The sequence below is a fragment of the Arabidopsis thaliana genome, chromosome 3 (assembly GCF_000001735.4).
Source record: "Arabidopsis thaliana chromosome 3, partial sequence".
NCBI classification, from domain to species: domain Eukaryota; kingdom Viridiplantae; phylum Streptophyta; class Magnoliopsida; order Brassicales; family Brassicaceae; genus Arabidopsis; species Arabidopsis thaliana.
In genome coordinates, this window is record NC_003074.8 from 1,843,324 (window position 1) to 1,856,120 (window position 12,797).

The 12,797-nt window shown below is 34.3% G+C and overlaps 3 protein-coding genes, 1 long non-coding RNA gene and 2 other non-coding genes across 11 annotated transcripts; 4 read left to right on the plus strand and 2 right to left on the minus strand.

Moving 5' to 3' along the window:
• AT3G06105 lies at positions 1 to 71 on the minus strand. Its single transcript has one exon. It is a non-coding gene; the product is annotated as a tRNA-Gly (tRNA).
• Positions 72 to 89: 18 nt separating this feature from the next.
• On the plus strand, positions 90 to 1,739 carry MKP2 (MAPK phosphatase 2). 3 transcript variants are annotated; one of them, NM_001202892.1, is made up of 5 exons: positions 90 to 283; positions 395 to 530; positions 614 to 734; positions 1,098 to 1,381; positions 1,604 to 1,691. In NM_001202892.1, exons 1-4 carry the CDS (start codon positions 194 to 196, stop codon positions 1,252 to 1,254), a joined length of 504 nt encoding a protein of 167 aa, NP_001189821.1. In that variant the 5' UTR covers positions 90 to 193; the 3' UTR covers positions 1,255 to 1,381; positions 1,604 to 1,691. The 3 variants fall into 3 exon arrangements, with proteins under 3 accessions (NP_001189821.1, NP_850522.1, NP_566272.1); NM_180191.3 differs by having other exon boundaries at positions 148 to 283; positions 1,098 to 1,739; NM_111486.3 differs by lacking the exon at positions 1,604 to 1,691 and having other exon boundaries at positions 149 to 283; positions 644 to 734; positions 1,098 to 1,452.
• A 1,379-nt stretch (positions 1,740 to 3,118) lies between these two features.
• On the plus strand, positions 3,119 to 4,936 carry MUTE (basic helix-loop-helix (bHLH) DNA-binding superfamily protein). The gene is made up of 3 exons (NM_111487.3): positions 3,119 to 3,303; positions 3,827 to 4,246; positions 4,601 to 4,936. The coding sequence occupies exons 1-3, from the start codon at positions 3,208 to 3,210 to the stop codon at positions 4,691 to 4,693; spliced, it is 609 nt and encodes a 202-aa protein (NP_187263.1). The 5' UTR covers positions 3,119 to 3,207; the 3' UTR covers positions 4,694 to 4,936.
• A 588-nt stretch (positions 4,937 to 5,524) lies between these two features.
• On the plus strand, positions 5,525 to 7,273 carry AT3G06125. 3 transcript variants are annotated; one of them, NR_143909.1, is made up of 2 exons: positions 5,553 to 5,713; positions 5,818 to 6,009. It is a non-coding gene; the product is annotated as an other RNA (non-coding RNA). The 3 variants fall into 3 exon arrangements; NR_143910.1 differs by lacking the exon at positions 5,818 to 6,009 and adding an exon at positions 6,915 to 7,273 and having other exon boundaries at positions 5,560 to 5,713; NR_143908.1 differs by having other exon boundaries at positions 5,525 to 6,009.
• Positions 7,274 to 8,596: 1,323 nt separating this feature from the next.
• AT3G01815 lies at positions 8,597 to 8,807 on the plus strand. The gene has a single exon (NR_140863.1). It is a non-coding gene; the product is annotated as an other RNA (long non-coding RNA).
• Positions 8,808 to 9,484: 677 nt separating this feature from the next.
• AT3G06130 (Heavy metal transport/detoxification superfamily protein) lies at positions 9,485 to 11,874 on the minus strand. Of its 2 annotated transcripts, NM_001202893.1 has the most exons (5): positions 11,535 to 11,740; positions 11,321 to 11,428; positions 11,164 to 11,239; positions 10,201 to 11,040; positions 9,561 to 9,973 (listed from the first exon to the last, which is right to left on the minus strand). In NM_001202893.1, the coding sequence occupies exons 2-5, from the start codon at positions 11,348 to 11,350 to the stop codon at positions 9,870 to 9,872; spliced, it is 1,050 nt and encodes a 349-aa protein (NP_001189822.1). In that variant the 5' UTR covers positions 11,351 to 11,428; positions 11,535 to 11,740; the 3' UTR covers positions 9,561 to 9,869. The 2 variants fall into 2 exon arrangements, with proteins under 2 accessions (NP_566273.1, NP_001189822.1); NM_111488.4 differs by having other exon boundaries at positions 9,485 to 11,040; positions 11,535 to 11,874.
• Between the last annotated feature and the right edge of the window lie 923 nt (positions 11,875 to 12,797).

Sequence of the window (12,797 nt, forward strand, 5' to 3'; positions counted from 1 at the left end):
TGCACCAGCCGGGAATCGAACCCGGGTCTGTACCGTGGCAGGGTTCTATTCTACCACTAGACCACTGGTGCTTATTGATTCATCTATCCGAACTAAACTATTAAATATTAATTACGAATCTAGGGTTATTTATCTTTCTGATTAAGAGTTTTCGTCTGTACAAGTGGAATTTTGAAAAAAGAAGCAGAGAGCGATGGAGAAAGTGGTTGATCTCTTCGGAGTCGGAGAAGCTAATTCCCAGAAGCTACTCGAAGGAGGCAAAGATCTCAGCGAGATCCAACAGGTTTTCTTCGTTTCTCTTCTCTATCTATCCGTCTAATTTCACACTTGGAATTTCTCAGGTTTTGGAGTCTTTAATTCCGAAAAATCGTTTGTTGGATGAGTTTATTCTCAGGGATTGTTCATAGGATCAGTAGCTGAAGCGAATAACAAGGATTTTCTCAAAAGCTCTAATATCACTCATGTCTTAACCGTTGCTGTGGCCTTGGCTCCTCCTTATCCTGATGATTTTGTCTACAAAGTCATTGAAGGTTGGGTTTTTTTTCTTCAATCCTTAGCCTGTTTTTGAAATTTTTCGTTTAGAGATTTTATAAACTTGTTCTTCATCGTGTAGTGGTTGATAGATCCGAGACCGATTTGACAGTATATTTCGATGAGTGTTATAGCTTCATCGACCAAGCTATTCAATCTGGTGGTGGTGTTTTGGTTCATTGCTTCATGGGAATGTCTAGGAGGTTTTGATTCTTTTGCCCTTAAATCTCATACATTCAGTTATTAGATTTAGTGTTTAAGAATCATCAATGTGAACCAATTGCAAATTATGTAACCATATCAAAAAAGTGTATATAAATTGCCAACTGAGTAACCATAGGAAACTACAGAGACTCAGATTGGCAAAAGTGTATATGAATCTTGTAGTTTGCTTTGATTCTTTTATAGCTTGCTGATTCTGGTATTAGTAGGAGTTATGGTAGTGAACAGATTACATTTTGTTGTGGACAAATTAAGAGTTTTTCTTGAACCTGTAATTTGCTTATTGTGTCGTTCTGTTATATATATACTTACACAATTTGATTGGTTTGAGTTTTTCTTTGAAGTGTGACTATAGTGGTGGCTTACCTGATGAAAAAGCATGGAATGGGATTCTCTAAAGCTATGGAACTTGTAAGGAGCCGACGACATCAGGCATATCCTAATCCCGGTTTCATTTCGCAGCTCCAGCAATTTGAAAAATCCATCCAAGGTAATGCATGATTGCTTCAGCTGATAAGAAGATTCAAGATAGTGGCATGATGAACTCTCATGAAATTCCGGCAAGTGTCTTCAGCCCCATGTTGGCCAAAAAAGTTGATTGGTTTCGTGCTGTGAAGGATTTTTTCTTGTGAACTATTGATGGTGAGCACTTTGCCATGTCCATTAGCCAATTGAAATGAATGAAAACGCAGAATTTACATTTCCTCTGTTACTACAATGAATATATTTTCTAGGAGGATCAGTGTGAATTTAACCAAACCAATCCCATACCCAAACCAGACTGAAAATTGGTTGGTTTGGTTTTCGACCCTTGCATTGAATGTTAACCGATATCTTGATCGAACGTGAGTTTTTTTTTTTTTTTTTCTTGTTTCATTGCCTTGTCGATCAATATTGTATATAACGTGATAGACCATGAACAAATTGAATATCGAAGTAGGAGTTAGATTTCTTTACTCGTAATTAAATGGGGCATGCACCTTGCATGTCTTATACGTATTGTAGCCTAACATTTGCGGCTACAAACATTTGTCACCAACATTTTCATTCCAGCTGCTTCCACAGTTTTGGGACTTCGGAGATAATGTATATGTGGATATGCATATATGAACCATAAAAATAAACGTTTGTCCAAACAAAACCACAAATAGAAGTGTTATCCAAGTGGGTTTGTTTCATAGAAAAAATATTGTCACTATAGCAATTTTTTTGGTTAGGTTAAACCTTATTTAATGAAGTTTGTAATATGAATTGAGATATTGTTAACTTTGCAAAACAGAGCCGAAATTTTACGAATATCTCTTTATTAAAAATAAATAATATAATTTAAGAATACTTCTCGGGAGGAATCTTAATGAGCCGTCCAGGTAGCTGAACAACTGAACTTTATCTTTGCTCCAAAGGTTATATCAATTTATGTTTTCTTGTAGAACCTATATTTCATGCAAAAAGTTATCCATTAACCAATGGAAATTGGTTCCGACTAGTGATCAAGGAAAATGATGGAATCATCACGAATGAGAAATTTGTGGTATTAAATGACATAGTGATTAAGGAAAACAAAAAGTTGTAATTCAACTACAAACTATGTCGTAACTATTTATATTTTGTTACTTGTCAATGTTGTCATTTATCTTACAAAGTCAATAGGATAGAAGATGTGAAACATAATTACACAAAAACGATGTCATATAGAAACATGCGAAATCACATAATCATTTCATCACTTCGAAATTTCGTAGATTTCCAATCAGATACTACCCAATATGTTTGCTAATAGTAAGTAGTAAAAAACATATGTTACGCCAAAAAAAACGGCTTTTGATGTACTTATTTTCCTTCATCGATCCATGAAAACTGTAAAACATCTCAATACAAACTAAACCTTTCCACCAGTATATGTCCGATTCAATGTTTTTTTACTTTGTGTATGTATCAGTGTATTATCTGTTAATAAAGAGTAAAAGAAATCCATTTTTTCTTGTGAGGACACGCGGTAATTAAGAACAAAGAAGTGGCACAAGTGTAGAAATTAAACTAGAAGTAAAAGAAGGTGGTGCAAAGGCATGCACTCTAAATGAAAATACGATATTGAAATTCATAAAAGACCTCACGCAGTGAATGTAAATGTAAATGTATCCAACTTCACAAACGTGACGTATCTTTGTGTATGCATACCTTTTTCTTTACGTTGTTCTAATACATATCGATAGTAATAAGAGAGAGAAAGAGAAAAATCAAGAAGAGACAAAAGAATGTCACGAGACAGCGACATAGTGCATTTATGAACCTTGAAAAGAAATTCTAAACCCTAATTATCACTTGTTGTTGCGGCTGTATAAATACGACTTTGTTTTGAAGAATGTGTCGAACAAAGTGAAAACATAAGATCATCTTCTTCGTTGATAGATCAATATAGGAACTCCAGAAGAGAATCTTGATCAATTAAGTATCATGTCTCACATCGCTGTTGAAAGGAATCGAAGAAGGCAAATGAACGAGCATCTTAAATCCCTTCGTTCTTTGACTCCTTGTTTCTACATCAAAAGGGTAAATTTCATATTTATCTGTTCGATCCCTTCATAGTCAATTAGCTAGTTTGGATGATATAGAAAAAAGAACTCAATTCACAATCCTAATTATTTTCTCGAAGAGATTGGTATTTTTTTAATGATCGTTGCTTTCTTTTGTTGAAGTTATTTCGTAGAGGTTGATTCAAGATTTATTCCAATTTATTTATACAGACAATTGAACCTTCTCAAATTGCTTATTTAATAGGATCCCAGATAAAATTGTGCAGGAACCAAAAATCTCTTAGATACTTATAATTGGATCATGCATGATAATCTTTCTAATATTGGATTTCCCAACTTACTATTTTTGGAAGAAAACAAAATGTTGTGGCATACATATATAGTTAATCCTATATTCTCACTGTCAGACTTCCTTGTTTGTATATGTTATGCATAGACTGTATATTTCTCTTTGGTAACTTTCTTTAAACAAACTACTCGGATGCACCAATCTGTTTAATAATCATGTGGTCTTGTTTTCTATGATTGATCGGTATTAGGGAGATCAAGCTTCGATCATCGGAGGAGTGATAGAGTTCATCAAAGAGTTGCAGCAATTGGTTCAAGTTCTTGAGTCCAAGAAACGTCGAAAGACCCTAAACCGACCATCTTTCCCTTATGATCACCAGACAATCGAGCCATCCAGTTTAGGAGCCGCCACTACCCGAGTACCGTTTAGTCGAATCGAAAATGTGATGACCACAAGTACTTTCAAGGAAGTAGGAGCATGCTGTAACTCCCCTCATGCTAACGTAGAAGCAAAGATTTCAGGTTCTAATGTTGTATTGAGAGTTGTCTCTAGGCGAATCGTGGGGCAGCTCGTAAAGATCATCTCTGTCTTAGAGAAGCTATCTTTTCAAGTTCTTCACCTCAATATTAGTAGCATGGAGGAGACTGTCTTATACTTTTTCGTTGTTAAGGTACATATCTTCATCTACATACAAATTAAATACATTGTTAGTCAATATATTGAACAACCGATAAAACTCATTATATCTATCATGAAATTAGATGGAATTTGGTGTTATAGAACTATTACAAAGTAAAATGCTCCTAATGAATGATCAAACACCAATTATTGCTAAACCGATGTCTTGCATCGATTTAGTTACTTAACCAAATTATGACTATTTAACTTGATTTGTACTTCTTTAATTTACACCAAAAGATATATCAATATTATTAGTTAAGCTCAATGTATATATATATGGATCAGATAATATTTGTATGAGTCTTTTGTTTTGAATTCGACGGAATTAAATTTACATGTGCAGATAGGATTGGAGTGTCACTTAAGCTTGGAGGAGCTAACTCTTGAAGTTCAGAAAAGCTTTGTGTCTGATGAAGTGATCGTCTCTACCAATTAAAAACAAAATTCTACATGTACTAGAGCGTGTATCGTTTTTTGGGATTAATAATCATATAATCGTTACATGAGCCTTGATACTTTGCTAGAAATAAGCTCCTCTAAACAAAACCTTCTTTTTAAAAAAACACACTTATGTTTTACTTAGTTTGTTGTTGTATCCGAAGTTGATCAACGTTGTAATTTCCCACAATAAATCATGACATTTTATATGCTCTAATTAACTAGTATAATATAGTTCTGAATCATCCGAATGTAAATGTGTGTTTGTGTGTAGTCATACTTAAATTGTAACACTATATTATTTGGTAGCATTTTTTTCGTTTTTTTCTCGACATATTATTTGGAGCCTAGTGATCAAAATTGTGTGTATCAACGCTACATATGTAGAGCTTTAAGAAATCTTTAAACATGTTTTAAGATTGCAAGGTTTATATACATTCATAAATAAATATTACCTTGACTTTTTTTTTTGTTTTTTTTTTCTAAGTCAAAACTATATATTACCTAGTACCTACATTCTGGACGTAAACTTTTTTGGAAATAATTTTGTAATTTTTATCTTTTGTAAAACTTTATGATAATAAATGTAGATAAAAATAAATATACACATATTGTATATAAATGACCAAAGCCCGAAAGGCTGGGAAGGGAGTGATAACAATTAAAAGAAAATGAAAAGATAATAAAAGGTGGGGATTTGGTGAAGTGAGGCCTCACCTGTTTCTTGGTTAATTATCCAATTTGTCACGTGGTGCTTCCAGAACCATGCATGTCTGGCGATTGTGACATCTTCATATGTAAAATTTGTTTTTTTAACGATATCGTACATATAAAAATACTTCTTCAAGTACAGCTCCATTTCTGACCGTTCAATCTATGGCAAAGGCAGACTTTTTCCGATCCTTCACCGTCTCGGATTTAGTTTTCTCACCATTGAAGATCTAATTTTCCTACCTTTCTCCATGAGACGCTTTCCTTTAGGTCTCGGGGTGCTGATTTTGCTTCACCGCCGTTCGTGGTAAGGAGTATTTTGGTTTTGTTTCCTTTTGTGAGAGTTTCTAGTCTCAGATCTGTTGATTCTATGTTTGTTTTACACTTTGTATTTCTGGTTTTGAATATCAGGATTATGAGTCCGGAAAGTATTTGTTCAGATATGATGTATTTGTAGCTTGGGTTTTTTCCCCTTTAGTTTGATCTTGTATTCGGGAGTTTTCATTTGCTTGCCGACTTTAATCTCTACAAGGATTGTTTCCTTGTCGGCCTTTGTAATCATGTGACTCTAAATTTTATCAATAAAATCCTTATTCTACTAAGAAAAAAAAAAAACATTTACTTGTTTGCAATTCATTTCTCAAACAAGTTTAAACCAACCTTATTTATTTAACATAATTTTAAAGTAAAAATCCTAAATTTTACAAAAATTTCTGCGTTAAAAATATGGAACCGTTTTTTCTGTAAAATATTTTTTTTAAAAAGTACAAAATGATTTTTATTGTGAAACGAAAAGAATATTGTTACTTAACGAAAAAATGATTTTTTAAATATTACTTGTGAAAATCTCTTCTTTTTTTCTTTTCTTTTTTGCGTCTGATTTGATTTATATACAATACATAATAATTGACACATAAATTTTTATATATAGATACTACATTATATATATGTAAGAAAATTAGTGCAAAAACGTATGACGTAAATGATCGGTATCACGAAATGTGGCACACTCTGAGTTGTCAATATTCAATTATATTATACATCAATCCATTATCCATATTGACCCACCAAACAAAAATCTCACTGCCTTTCATTATTAATCTCACTTTCTTTCCAAATCCTCTTTTCTATTTAGTTTAATCCCAATTTTTTAATCTATTCTCGTGACTGCATTCGTGTCCCTTTTATTTGATTCTTCATCCCTCGATCTTTGTTTAATCGGCGCATCAAACGAGACGAATATTTTAATTTTTCCTTAAACAACTATTAATATGAGACTGAGAGCATGTAAAATGTAAATTAGTGACTAGTTGAAATTTTCATGGATTTATTTAAATCAATACAAATTATGGATACCATTTATCCTTTGGCATGTATACTCAGTAGACTTTGTTTTTCTTAAAGTCTGATGCACCATATAATTCAGATTCACAGTGAGTAAAAACTTGGATATGTATTGAAGTTTTGTATCTCAACGGTTCCACTTTTGTTTGCACTACTTGTCACAGGCACCATAATCCAATCAAAGTGTGAAGAGGTATATGGTCACTGGGCCATGATGAGAGAAAAAAACATCGAATCAAAGTGTGGAAACTCTTGAAAATCGAGATCATCCAACCACTAGACTGCTAAAATAGTAGTAGCACCCACTCCATTTAATCTTTCTATTGTATTTATGAAAATTTAGTACTATATGCTATAGATATAAATACGTAGAACGAGAACTCATGGATTGGTTAGACATTTTCTTCTTGGATTTTAGTGTCAGCGTCCAATTGCAATTTGCATAATAGTACTATTCCTTTGAAAGGTACATTAATTGTAAATATTAAAGTGAATATTTTTAATTAATTAATAAGGATTAAGTAGATAGAGGAAATCAATTAATACTATGTGAGAACGCGTGTGGTTCAATTATTGATTTGTTATATGAGGGTTTTTAGCAGACTAACAGTTCCTTTGTTGATAGTTAAAGTGGTCTTTGCTTGCTTATGATGTTACCCTTCACATGAACCAATTAGCATTTTGGGACTAATTGATATATTGAAAAACCAAACAAGTCTAATGTTCATATCGTATGTAGAAACCATCCAAAATTATTATCACAATATAGGTCTCGTACTTTTACAAAACTAAGGATTTATCAGCAGTGTGTGGATAATTAATTAAGGAATATTGGCAAACAAAGTGAATGTCAAGCAATAAAGTATTAAGTGAAGAGATAAATTATTCCTTAAAAAATAAAAATAGTGATAAATAGTGTCATCAAAGGCATCTTTTCACAAGATTGTCAACGTGAGGGAATATGTACAACAAAAAAATGGAATATATACAGCCACCATAAGTAGCATACATACCAAAGGCAGTGACTGTACTAATTGCACCACTATAAGAAACATATAGCATCAATTGCATTTGCTATTGTAATAAAGTGTATGCTAGCTTTATTAAAACGAATCAAAGGAATTGCACTGTTTGTAATAATTGCATGGTTGTACGTACCATATTGACTGGCTGCAGTGCTAAATCATATGGAGTCTTGTTTACAATATATGATGTATATAAAGATGTTGTGGTATATACGTTTGGTTGAGATTCAGAGTTTACCTGAGGATGATAACTAGTGATCACTCACAATATTGAGTTTGCAACACATTATTGGACAATTGAAAATGGAAGTGTCACCAGAACTTTGAGTAGATACTATCCAAAACTATGGGTCCTAAAGTGGAAAAAGTGAAAAAAAAAAAAGATGGGTAATTTTGTCAAAAACCTGGAAAGGATAGAATTAGAGCTACAACCAAACAAGAGATGAACAAATGTCGGATCTCGAGCTGCTCGCACACTTTGTCGCAATTCACTTTTATACTTGTCTTCACTTTTCAACTCTTCTTTCAATTCTTTGTTTTTCTTTCTAAGCTCAACTAATTATATTGCAGTGATCTAATAAATGCAAAATACAGAAATATATAGGAAACTCTGAACACAATGACTACTACGCAATAAATAAATAAAGAAACCATTTAAAGAAATTTCAACTGTTAGTCGACAACCTTGTAACTTGTAAGAAAAGAAAAATAATTGTTTTCAAGTCCAGAAATAACATTTAATCATGAAATACATTTTGATTTCAATGTACATTTATATATACTTTCCTAACTGAAATACACAAAACTTACTAAAAGAAAATAATATGTATTTGATAGAAGAAAAAAAGGAAACTATTACGTAATAAGCAGAATCTAGGCGAATCTAAAATCTGCATTAGTAAGTTTGTAAACGCAGAAAAATTGCATAGAAGATGAGACATATGCAGTTCTGAACAATTCTGCTGACGCTATACTTAGCTCTGCCTCACAGCCTTCAATTAATTCCTTCAACTGTTCACTTGGCCCCATCATCATCATCATGAATGAGAATGACCATATTGCATGATATATATATCTTCATCTATTTTTTATAAGTCTTGGTTAAGCAGGATTATCAGTTGATATCAAATGGAAATTTGTAATAGTAATTACGCATGAAATTACTATTTGTGGATTAAAGTCATGATAACAATTGATTTGGTTGCAATAGTGACTTGATAACCAATACTATATAGGCTAGCAACGGTTTACATCGGACGTGAATTGGTGATAGAGATTGATGACCAATTTTTACGTACTAGGAAGACTATGATCACGACCCAATTTTTTATTTTTTTTTTATTTACGAATTAGTTATAAGTCGTTATATTCAATACTATTATTTTCTTGCGTTTAGACTTTTCCGCTTTGTTAACTTTTGAATTTAAATGCAACCAATCATGCTGACTTTTGCTTATACTAATATTTATCCTTAACTCGACGACAAAAAAAAGTTTCTGTATAATTCTGAGCTAACAACAAGAAATAAAAGCAAGATCCAAATATAGTGGAGAAATCTATCTTAATATAATGGTTCGTAGGACACAACTCCACTTCCATTAAGATTCCGTATCCTCTTAGAAAATGTGCTAATAAGATCAAACCAAAAGTGTCAATATTCATAATCAATTTGGTTTGGTATCTACCGAATTTGTTCTAGCAACTCCGTATATTCAGAATTAATTTATAGGAAAATTAGCATATAATAATTAGTCACATGTGATGAGAAAAAAAAAAAAATTACTACACTCTTTTCAAATTTTATATTATTCTATTAAATTACCGAAGCTATCACAAAGTGAAAAAAAAAAACCTACAACAACTTAGCATTTCGATCCATCGAAAAAAACCCCAACTTAGGATTCAAATACACACAAACTATAAAAGTTTTATTTTGATTTTTAACCATCTCACATAATATCGCAGCTTGATGTGTTCTCGTCGCTAAAGGCATGAGAGTATTGATCATTCCCATAAGGTGGAGGATATGGATACGGGTACGGATACGGATACGGATGCGGATTCGGATATTGGTGCGGGTTTGGCGGCATATAGTTAACTGCCGGTGGTGGCCTTGCGTACATCATTGGTTGGAACCGTTCGTTCCCCATAGCTCGTTGCTGGTTCATAACCGCCGCTAAATATTGCTGTTGTTGTTGCTGTTGCTGCATTTGCATAGGATCTATCCCGGCCCCTTGGAAATAACCCTGTGGTGCACCGCCTGGACCGGTCGCTGGTAACCCCTGAACCGCCGGCATATTCCCCATCGGACCACCCATACCCATTTGACCACCCATTGGCATGCTCATATTCTGTGGTCCTCCACCTCCCATGGGTCGGAAACCTCCCGAAACTCCTCCAGCCATGGGCCCACCTCCGCCGTTACCCTTTTTTCCGGCGTTGGGACCACCGCCTCCACCGCCGTTTTTACCATCTTGTGGATGTCCACCACCGCCGTTCTTGCCTCCACCTTGGTTTTGATTCCCAGGACCACCCTTAGCACCGCCGCCAGCACCCTTTCCACCACCGGCACCGCCGCCGCCAGCAGCGGGAGCGCCTTTACCGCCGTTTTTAGCAGGACCACCGGCAAGATTGGCATTCTTCTGAGCGTTCATCATCATCTGTTGAGCATTAGGCATCATCGTCATGTTGGGCTTCATCTTATTAGACGGAAGAGGGAGATCGTCAAACTCATCATCAAACTCGTCGTCATCATCATCAGTAAATTCATCATCGAATTCGTCACTGAAATCATCATCATCATCATCTTCAGGGACATCAAACTTGACTCCTTTCTGGTTTTGGTTCTTGTTGACAGGAACAGAGCCTTTTAACTGAGGAGGAAGCTTCAGATCTTGAAACCCTTTCATCTTCTGAAGCTGTTGAAGCTGCTGCAAATGTTGTGGATTCAGTTGCTGGCCCATCTTTGGCGCATTACTGTTACCTCCACCTCCACCGCCGCCACCTCCTCCGCCGTTTTTCTGGCCTTTCTTGTTGTTATTATTGTTTCCGCCACCACCGCCTCCGGCTTTTCCATGGTCAATCTGCATTCCCTTAAACTGATTGGCCATTTGGGACTGATTGGGATTGTTGTTACCCTTTGGAGCTCCCCAGATTTCAGCATGTTTACCAGATTTGGCGAGCTTCTTGATGAGAACTGAAGGATCTACGCTCCCAGAGACAGTCACTTTCCCTTGCTCTGAGTCAATCTTGGTCGTGAAAACACCTGAGTTTTTGGTTTGGTTTCAGACAAAACACAAAAATGAGTTTCAAGACTTTTAGTCAACAAACTGAAAAAAACTTTGATTCGAGACTTTAAAAAGTCAAAACAGATTTTTGTCTCCTCTACCTTCGATTTTCTGCAAGATTTTCTTGACTTTCTGCTTACAGCCATCACAGTGTATGTTCACTTTAAGAACACAAGTCTACAAATAAAATATTCTCAGATTAAGTCAACAGAAAACTTTCATTTTAAAAAGAAAACAGAGAAGGAATGGTGAAGAAACCTGGATCTTCATGAACTCTTCTTTACTCATTTTTCCTCAACTCAAAATCTCTTTCTCTCGCTTTAGAACCAGATCTGAGACAGCTCCTCTGTTACTTGCAACTTCAATCTGGACAACATAATAACCCACAAATTGTTATGTTTATCACATTCAAAGACGCAAAGAAGAGAACACACCATTACATAGACATATATGCTGTAACTGAGGAAGATACCTTTTTTTAAGTTTAGAACAACAAAGAAACAGAGGAGGAAGAAGGAGAATGAGAGAGGGAAAGCACTTGAAAGAAGGCAAAGAAGAAGAAAGAAAGATTTCGACTTTGCAGTATTAAGTTGGTGAACATTAACTTCTCCACTTCATCTTTTTCAGAGTCAGAGAGAAAGAGAGAGAGAGAGAAGTAAAGTCGCTGCTTCAATTTATTAGCCAGAAAGGAGTGAGCAATAGTATCTTATTTCCTTGCCTAGACTTTAGACAATATTTTTTGTAATAAATTCAACAAAAAGATTAGCATTAGAAGAACAAGAAAAAAAAGAGTGGTGTGGGGCTCGTTTTTATGAATCTTTTTAATGATGAAGGCCTCTCGTATAGTATTTCATAATTTATATAGTGAACATAATCACGTTTTCGGCCAGATCTCTCTTAAGTTTCCCCTGTTTTAATAATAATACTATTTGTTTTCCAATTGCATTTAATTAATACAATTTTTTCACGATTTCATTGTTCATCGAGGCATTTACTATCATCGCTTGTTGTTGATAAAGCCTAATCAAGCATGAAACCGAAATTCTTAAAAGTGAGATATAATCAAGTTAATTATATTTTAAATATGATAACGGTTTTCTTTGGGAAAAAATAATGTAATGGTTTTCTTGGTGAAGCGTTTTTGACAACATGGAAAAAGGGTTCTCTTGGTGAAGGACAATTTATTGTTTATTTAAATGAAGCATGGCTAATTTTATAATTAATCACATTCTTAACTAGATGATCTAAGCAAATAATAGAAATTGAAAATTATGACTTCTAACACAGATTTGATATGACGGTTGTCCAATTATTGATAGAGAAAATGAATATTAAGAAGCATAATCTACACATTTGGGAAAGTTCCGAACAAAAAGATCTGTATAATTGTTTTTAAAAAAAGCAATTGATAGGTTAAAAAAATGTGGCATGGTGAGATGAATAATTCATTTTTGTCGTTGAGGTTTTGCCTAATTCGATAGCTGTTGGTCACATGAGTGTCTCTGCATATGACATGGCTCTCCTTCTTCTTCTTCTTCTTCTTCTTCTTCTTCTTCTTCTTCTTCTTCTTCTTCTTCTTCTTCTTCTTCTTCTTCTTCTTCTTCTTCTTCTTCTTCTTCTTCTTCACAAAATGACATTAATTCCTCAAGCTTTTTGTCGTGTTACCATCTTTTCCCTTTGGATTCGTTTTCATCTTCATATTTTCGGAAAGTGCATTATTGTACGTTTTGGCCTT

Excerpts from the sequence above, each read along its gene's own strand:
- MUTE (NM_111487.3), top strand. The coding sequence starts at position 3,208 with ATGTCTCACATCGCTGTTGAAAGGAATCGAAGAAGGCAAATGAACGAG. Across the intron at positions 3,304-3,826 it reads CTTGTTTCTACATCAAAAGG|GGAGATCAAGCTTCGATCAT; the intron begins GTAAATTTCATA and ends GATCGGTATTAG. Across the intron at positions 4,247-4,600 it reads TATACTTTTTCGTTGTTAAG|ATAGGATTGGAGTGTCACTT; the intron begins GTACATATCTTC and ends TTACATGTGCAG.
- AT3G06130 (NM_111488.4), bottom strand. The coding sequence starts at position 11,350 with ATGAGTAAAGAAGAGTTCATGAAGATCCAG. Across the intron at positions 11,240-11,320 it reads AAGAGTTCATGAAGATCCAG|ACTTGTGTTCTTAAAGTGAA; the intron begins GTTTCTTCACCA and ends TTTTATTTGTAG. Across the intron at positions 11,041-11,163 it reads AATCTTGCAGAAAATCGAAG|GTGTTTTCACGACCAAGATT; the intron begins GTAGAGGAGACA and ends CCAAAAACTCAG.
- MKP2 (NM_001202892.1), top strand. The coding sequence starts at position 194 with ATGGAGAAAGTGGTTGATCTCTTCGGAGTCGGAGAAGCTAATTCCCAG. Across the intron at positions 531-613 it reads TGTCTACAAAGTCATTGAAG|TGGTTGATAGATCCGAGACC; the intron begins GTTGGGTTTTTT and ends TTCATCGTGTAG. Across the intron at positions 735-1,097 it reads TTCATGGGAATGTCTAGGAG|TGTGACTATAGTGGTGGCTT; the intron begins GTTTTGATTCTT and ends TTTTCTTTGAAG.